Source organism: Paramormyrops kingsleyae, chromosome 10, assembly GCF_048594095.1.
Source record: "Paramormyrops kingsleyae isolate MSU_618 chromosome 10, PKINGS_0.4, whole genome shotgun sequence".
Taxonomy (NCBI): domain Eukaryota; kingdom Metazoa; phylum Chordata; class Actinopteri; order Osteoglossiformes; family Mormyridae; genus Paramormyrops; species Paramormyrops kingsleyae.
This window is the reverse complement of record NC_132806.1, coordinates 27,848,090-27,856,396: the sequence shown is the minus strand read 5'-3', so window position 1 is coordinate 27,856,396 and position 8,307 is coordinate 27,848,090. Positions and strand designations below refer to the sequence as shown.

Below are 8,307 nucleotides of genomic sequence, written 5' to 3'. Positions count from 1 at the left end.
GCAAGCACCGATGTACTAAGCCTAATAAATTAGCTGATTAAGAGGAGTTCTTCAGAAATCTCCAGACTGCTGGACAGTGGCCCGGCCGGACCAGAAGTAGGGAACCCTGATCCAACTTCATCCACCTTGTTCTTAGTGGCCAAAAGACACATTTCAGCATGAAGCAAGACCAATTTGCCATCTTAGGCCTGAGAGAACTGAACCCTCCCCTTTCCTAGTGGTTCAGTTATAACCGTATTTATTTCCCTTTCCAAAAAAAAAAAAAAAAAAAAAGCAGTAAAATACTCACTTTTAAACGGACAGGAGAATCCATTTCATGGCAGATCAGTAAAAGCAGCAATAAGGGCTCATTTCAAACTGGGAATAGACGCCAAAGCAAATCTACACTTTATTTGTACATAAGTGGAATGGGATAAATAGAAGGCACAACCATTTGTTTTTACAAAAACAATGAAATCATTTAGACCTAATTATGAACCAGACAGTGGTTTGACCTTAAAAAAAAAAAAAAAAAAAGTTTGCATTAAAAGTCGAATTTGGTTCATTCATTAGCTCAGTTGTTAAAATGCTGCCTGTCAGATACCATTTAGCTTTGTGTTGAAAATATTCTGTGCTTGGGGGGGGGAGGGACTCTGAGAGGGGAAGGTAGCAATACACAGGATTGCCCAAGTAGTAAAAACACGTTCCTTTAAGAAACAGAGAACGTTAAAACCAGTCCAGGTTGTCGATTCAAGTAGCTGTACCCCCTCCCCCCTCGTAATTACAAGTTCAGAACTTAAAAACCAGCCAGAAGAGAAGAGAAGTCCAAATCAGGTTGGGATCATAAAACCCCAGAACTGAAGATGAGATAAGCTGGGCCAGAAGTCACCCGTGCCCCTCGGGTCAGAGCGCGGGCGATGCCAGAAGCCCGTCACTGGCGCTGGCCGCTGTAGCGGCTGTCCCCGGACCCGGTCCCTCGCCCAGCACCGAAGCTGGGCTTCTGGGCCGCGGCCCCACGGCTCGGCGGGCCCCGGATGCCTCCGGGTCGGTCCCGCGGGCCACCGGGGCCCCTGGGCCGGGTGTCCCGACGTTCCCCCTCCCGGGCCGAACGGGTTTTCTTCTCCTCCACATTCAAGCGGACGTCTCCGCGGAACTTGATGGGCTGAAACGAAACCGCCAACACTAAAACCGCGCTGCCAGACAGGGCGGGGCTTACACCTGCCGGAAGCATCCGCGGCGGCCGGCTCCGGAAAGGAACGACCCGAAACGTACCCGGCTGCTGAGGATTTTCTGCACGGGCTCTGAATCGTCGAACACGACGAATCCAAAGTTGGGCAGCTTGCCGCCGCTGTTGATCCGTAGTTCCAGAACGGTGCCATATTCTAGGAGGTTCCGGAAACACAGCAGGTGAGTAACAGGAAGATGGGGGGGGGGGGGGGAAATCAAGACTTAAAGTGACCCCAACTCACGTTCAAAGAACTCCTTGAGGTCGGCCTTGTCCACGTCATGCGGCACGTTGCCCACAAACAGCTGCTGGCTATCGAGATACCTCACCACGCGGCGCACGCCCGCCTCGCCCGCCTCGCCCGCCTCACCATCGCGAGCTACAAGAGAGCAACGGCGCTCCAACATGAACAGGGGCAGCGAAGGCGTCAGGATCCAGGAAACGAAGCAGGGGGCAGCGCATACCTCCAGGCCGAGGGCCTCTGTGCGCTGGCGGAGGCCCTGCCCTCTGCTCACGGGGCCCAGCCCGCTGATCCCGCTGGGGTCTCTGTGGTGCACTCTGGGCTTCCGTCTTCACCTCCACCCGGGGCTACGACAATTGACGATAAAATCAGATTATTCAAGTATTTCAAGCGCTTTCGTCATTGTGTAACACAGCAAAGTTACCTGTAAGACAACCCTAAGGTACATTAATAAATACAATTAAAGCCAAAAATAAAATCATACAAAATGTCAAAGTATATGTAAAGATGCCATATACAGTGTTGAACTTTTGAACACATTATTTCTAACCAGAACAGAATAACCAGATTGTTGCTGTGCACAGCAACAGAACTTCACGATTTACATTTATGAGACACTGCACAAAGACCATAATATTTCTCAAGACCCAGAACCTCACCAAAATCCACCCAACCACCATGGCAACACTCTGGTGACACGCGGAGCATACCTGTACTGCTGGGACTTTCACCACATGAGGTGGGATTCCTGAGACTGGGACCACACCGCCAGGCGGAATATTCTTACTGGTTACAGAGGCCCAGGAGAAAGGCTGTGGACAAGTCAGGAAATCAGTGATACCGATGAGAACAGACCTCTAGTACGACCGTGTGACATGGCAAGGCCGGAAGCAGAACTTAACTCGCTGGGCTTTATTTAACCCTACTAGGCGATATTCAGATACAATTCAGATTGATCAGTTTCAGACGGAGGCAAAACCAAAACATCTGCTCATTTACAGACAACTCAAACTTCCGACAGGTATTTCAACATTTCAACGTTCTAGGAAAACATGGTTTGTTTAAAGCACGTCAGAAACCAGTGAAGTTATAGTACGGATCCTGCTAGACTATTGAACGTGGAATGACACATTTCTACCCTACCACTCCCAGCATTCTCGGTGAATTTCTGACCTCGCCCTCACGCACCACCACCTCCCCACTACGAGGCCAACCGCCCTAAACGAAATGCTTCAAGGGAAACCGGAGCCATTATCGACACTCGACACCAGCCGGAAAAGCCGCCCTAATTTCGGCATGCGGCCGCCTATTTAGGGCGGCGTCGATCGCTTTTATCAAGCTGTAACCTGACCAATGAGCATGCGTCATGGCAAACGCTTAGAAAGTGGAACCTAGGAGCATTGGAGGAGGATTCCGGCTGAACTCCCAAGCTAAATATAGACCAACTCAGTAAAGGGATTAATTTAACTGGTCCATTTGTTGGCAGTCTTGCTGAGCAGTGGGGTGAACATACCCTAGTCTCCTCCGGCATGGCAGGTGGAGGGTCTGCGGGGGTGGGGGAGGCCGGGCACTTCTCTGCCTGCTCCTCCACGGGGGGCTCGGGTGCGGATTCTAGCTCCCGTTTCAGTTCCGCGGTGACCTGCTCCGGTTCTGCTACCGGCTCAGGGTCGTGCACAGGTTCTGCCTCCGGCTCAGGCTCAGGGGTGACGGTGTCCTCCGGCTCCACACTGAAACAGCACACGCTTTAGTCAGCTACTTATAACTGAGGCAAGCCATGCGGGGCCAGAAGGTCCGCGTGCAGGTGCCTGCTGGACAGAATCCTCATTCTAAATGATCTACTTCACCGGTTCATATCGGGTTCAATTAAGCCACGTGAAAACAGTCAAATGCATCATCTCACCCATTTTCACAAATTATCAGCATAAACAGCACGATACTTCAAAACAGCCAGAATGGAGGTCACATACCATGGTGTCGGGTGGTAGAATTCTGCAGATTCTTCTTGTACACCCTCTGGTGAGTTAGCCCTCTCTTCCAGCTCCTCCACATCTTCCTCAGACTCTGCAAATAAAGTGTTGACTGAACATCCTCCAGAGCTTCGCAGGACAGAGAAGCAGAGACACACATCCAGCACAATTTGATTTTAACCAACCATCTCACCTTCCGGAGGCTCGGAATCAGAATCGGCGAAAACCTCGTCCTGATAACGGAAAATGTCGTTGTGTACGTAGAACTTGTTTGCCACGGTTCCCTGGGAAAGGCAGCCAATCATAGACTGTGTTAGCGAAACAGCCTGTCCTTGAGGTTAGTCTGTGCCAACTTCGACTGTAGAAGCCACATCTGGCTCTGCCAGCAGGGGGGCGCTAGAGATCTCACATGACAAGGAGCTTCTGCACCTACAAGAGCCCCATTTCCATGGTGTGTATTGGCAGCATATCCTCTACCTCAAGTACGAGCCACCATTAAACTTCCAAAATCTTAAACTTAGTCGCTTCACGGTGCTGAATTCTTGATGAAGGCAACCGGGGGGGTGGGGGAGGGGGGGGGGTAATTAAGCCAGCCTACCTCCGGGGCCAGAACGAAGGTCTGCATGAACTTCCTCATAGGCTGCATGTTGTTGGACAGCTCGCCCATGACCTGGACCACCACTCCCTCGCTCAGGGTGGCGTGGGCGTCCACGTGCCGGATCTTGGTGTGACAGTCCCGGAAGCCCAAAGCCATAACCTTCTTGTGGATTTCCTGAAAGGTGAAATAGTGATTTCAGCCTGTCGCATTAAGTGTGCATGCAGTCTCATCGAAACACTTAGCCTGAAGCAGTAAGTCAATAAGCCAGCTGCTGCAACATGCTAGGACACATTTCTGAAGTGTCTAAGCATGTCACGCATATTAAAGCTGTTTTTGCCATTTGACACACATTTACTGCCTATGTCGCTTTAAACTGCACAATGCCTTTTCTGGAAAAACCACATCCTCTTCTACATCAACCTGTAACAGTTGATGCTGCTACACTCATCTTTTTTTCTGATCCACAGTCCACCAGAATCTCTCACTGGGATCAACAGTCCATCTGAAATCTTACTTTGACAACCCTACACTGTCCAAAGCGAAGCCACAGCCTTCCAACCCTATACCATTTCTAATCCACACTTTTGGTGTCCCCTGAGAACCAATTTAAAGAGGCATAGTAGTATAGAACAGTCAGAAACAGGACAGAAATCATAAACCAGCAGACAAGAGTTAATGTTTTACACCATACAAGCCAGCATTTGAAGCGGTGCACCTCCATTACAGCAAACATAGAATATTAACTCGGATGGGCAAACTTGAGGACACAAATTGCAAAACACTTCTTGCTAATAATCTTTAAATCTATGATGCGGTGAATAAGACACGCCTGCCAGGTCGGGTACTTACAGCCTGCCCATAAACTGCCTCCGCTGGCTTCCCGCTGGTGTCCAAACCTCCATGTACGTAAGAAGAGTTCTTTCCATAAAATCTATTTAAAAAAAGAATGCATTGCACACAATCGTTTATCACCCGAGTTTCACGTGCTTACAGCACACCACTGTATAACGAAACGGAAGTAGGAAAGTACTAATGCAGGATTACCTGTGAAGGAAGTCAGGGGCCTGATTGAGGAGTGTGTAGTACTGTCGGACAAACTCTCGCCCGACAAGCTGGGCACTTGGCTTCTCCATCACCATTTCTTTGGTCAGCTGGTTCGGACTACAAACAAAGAGAAATCTAAATTAGGACAATGTAGCAAAGGGGGAAGATGAGAATTGTGAACGAGTCTCAGATGGTGACAATCGTCCCAAAAATAAAGTCAATACTCGTGCCAGAAGGTCAGGCGACTGGATTATGCGAGAAATCTGCCAACTCCACCTGCTCCGAATCAACCATCTGCCTTGGCAGAAGCCAAGACACCAGCACCCCCTCCCTCCGCATGAGCTAATCTTAAATGACAACCGGGGCGGCACGGCTCCCCACTATTACACCGCCGAGGGAGATACGGCGTAGTCCTGCGTCTTCATTAAGACAATCTGCGAGCAGCAACTATACAGATCTATAACAAAGGAAGCTCCATTTTCGACATCCGAAACAGGAGGAGGCCCCGGCCCGACCACAGTGCAATGTACAACCGGAACCGCTTGACCAGAGTAAATGGCTGCCTGGTTAAAAACGGGTCAGCTGTGTTTTAAAAATTTACACCAAGAAGAACGTTCTAGAAAGCAATCAGCTGACATCAGAAAGGACCGGATTTAGGTGACTAAATGGCTAAGGCGACCAGTTCGCGGAACACCGAGCCGCCCGTCCGCTGATTCGTTGGAACAGGACGGACAGATCAATCAACCGGCTCTCGTTTCCGTATTTCGAAACGTGGCCACGCTTCGTAAAAGAAAGGCCCTAACGCACCGGTGCGCCTGGCTAGCGGAGACCGTCGCCGGGGCACAGAGCACATGGCCCTGGAGGAGACGCTGAGCGGCCATGTTTCCTGCGGCCGCGAGCTCGCAGTGCGGCCTCGAGCCCGGCGACCCCGCGCCGAAGCGCGCGCGCCTGTAACTCCCCGTGCGGTATTGCACGCGCCTCGACCGAGCAACCAAAAATAGGTTCTAGACAAATTTACTATATATATACACACACACACACACACACACACAGAAAGCAAAATTCACAATTGAACAGCTACAACCACTTAGCACGTACGGTCGTTCCGGGAACTAGGCAGCCGTTTGGGCGTCTCAAGCTTAACATTTAAATAATATATCGATGTTCAAATTCAAAAAAGTAAATACAAGCCGGTCTAGATTGGGATCATCTATCTTGGTGCGTATCTGAGATTACCCAACTACTACATGTCCTAAAGCAGTTACAGCTGGACACCGATTACCAAAACGAATGTGACTTAACCACTGAGTTAATAATGCCGAAAGCAATGTAACTATCATTAACTCAAGACGGATTAAATAACGTTAGCCACTTCGATTTAGAACTGAACGTATTTCGACCGTACTGAGAATATCACGGACTATATGCCAGGAATATTCTTGAATAGGAGTCTGCCTTTGCAGAAAATTATTCTTTTTAAAGTAATTACCAAATAAATAAATAATCTTACCAGAGGATAAGATCTGATATGGGCAGCACTTTACCCACGACCTCCAGGCAGTAAGATTACTGTATTCCGGCAGCCTAAGAGCGTGCTCGACCGGCTTCAGTTATACTGAAGATACAACCTAATATTGTGGTCGCACGTCCTGTTTGCGCCCCAATGAAGAAAGAAGGCTGCGATATTTTCGCGAATCAAGAGCGGAGTTCCGCGCAAAGACGCCAAAAGCAGCCAATCGGCTTCGGAGCGATGTGTTGGAACGTGTCAACCGATTGGAAAGAATAAAGCAAGTTTCTTTCCAGACACAAAGCAATAACCAATCGCAAGTGCAAAGGAAACGATTAACGTAGGCAAAGGAGTGGGCATCTTGGATTTAACCCGCCTTCTACTGATTTTAGAGAATAGTTTGTGCCGAAAGCCCGCTTTCCTGGCCGGGTTAGTCACAGTTTCGCGGTAAAAGCAGGTTCAAAATGAAACAGTGTTACAAATGATAAAAGATATGCAGTTTGCTATTTATTAAGGTGGTTTAGCGCGTTTACTTGTGGATATTTTGTATTACATTTTACAGGGAACTGTGTCAGACCAAATGTTTAAATATTGCTTGGGGAGATTTTGTTTGTACTACGATTGAGTGTTTGTACTATGTGTAGCCATTGCAGGTGATGATTCAGGTTTTACTTGGTCAGCTTCATTGTGAACATGCTACAGAGTAGTCATGTACTTCTTTAACCGGAGTGACACAAACTCTTGGACCCATTTCTGTGTCGTGGAGATTTAAGCAATTTCCTCCGGCATAATTGAAGTATTCTGATTTTGGAGATGGGGCTGGTGTGGTTACATATACTAATACTTCGCGTGATTTATACTTGATGCTTAGTAAAAAAATGTTTTTGTTTTGATCGCTTGTACAAGTTATACTGACTTGACAAGTTTATGGCAAGTTTTAAAGTACAATTAACCCAAACAACAGATTAGTCTTATATACGGATGGAAACTAAATTGAGCCCCGGATTAATTTTGATTAAATATAAATATTCCATATAGTCAGCAAAATGGGGAAATAATGGAAGGCCAGCTGGTTGGGGGTTCTAATCCCACTTCTGCCCTGTCTTTGGCGTTGCGTGTCCTCCCTGTGCTGTGTCAGTTTCCTCTCACTGTCCAAAGACGTTCAGTTATGCTATATGGTGTTGATCAGCGCCTGTGGCCTGTGATAGGCTGCTGTCCCATCAAGGGTCTACCCCAAATCTCGTGCCCTGTGCTGCCTGGACATGGATTAAAATATTGGAAGCATTATATTAGTTAGTTTGTCCTCTAGGTGGCACCATTTGGCTTGTATATTGGCACGTGCAGTGAGCAAAAGCAGTGGTAGTGATGGGCAGCTTAATCATGCAGTATCTGGGAAAGAGCAATTAAAACGATTTATGTGTCAGTTGCGCTGGAACTCATTGCTTTATGCAGAATACTGTTTTAACATTCAATATATTTTATATTGTAGGCTTTCATACGGTATTGTATCGTTTGTTTTTCCTGTCAAGGAATATGAAATGGATAAGAATTTTACGTTTTAATAGTTCCCGTTGCCACTGAGACAAAGGCACATTTTTAGCTACAACGGTAGATATGGTTGTACTGTTAGTGCACTGCCAATAGGTAAACAGCACTCCAGTTCCTCAGTAAATAAATTCAATTCATTATAGTTTTACAAAGCGCCTTTCCCAGCGTGGCTGAAACAAAGTACAGTACGTCTTGTTG

At 47.7% G+C, this 8,307-nt stretch overlaps 1 protein-coding gene across 2 annotated transcripts; it reads right to left on the bottom strand.

Moving 5' to 3' along the window:
• Window positions 1-364: 364 nt before the first annotated feature.
• Window positions 365-6,723, bottom strand: g3bp1 (GTPase activating protein (SH3 domain) binding protein 1). 2 transcript variants are annotated; one of them, XM_072717633.1, is made up of 12 exons: window positions 6,565-6,723; window positions 5,055-5,171; window positions 4,860-4,941; window positions 4,011-4,184; window positions 3,606-3,696; window positions 3,413-3,506; window positions 2,959-3,172; window positions 2,156-2,257; window positions 1,669-1,792; window positions 1,449-1,583; window positions 1,252-1,361; window positions 365-1,141 (listed from the first exon to the last, which is right to left on the bottom strand). In XM_072717633.1, the coding sequence occupies exons 2-12, from the start codon at window positions 5,147-5,149 to the stop codon at window positions 911-913; spliced, it is 1,452 nt and encodes a 483-aa protein (XP_072573734.1). In that variant the 5' UTR covers window positions 5,150-5,171; window positions 6,565-6,723; the 3' UTR covers window positions 365-910. The 2 variants fall into 2 exon arrangements, with proteins under 2 accessions (XP_072573734.1, XP_023653203.2); XM_023797435.2 differs by lacking the exon at window positions 6,565-6,723 and adding an exon at window positions 5,862-6,008.
• Window positions 6,724-8,307: the final 1,584 nt, after the last annotated feature.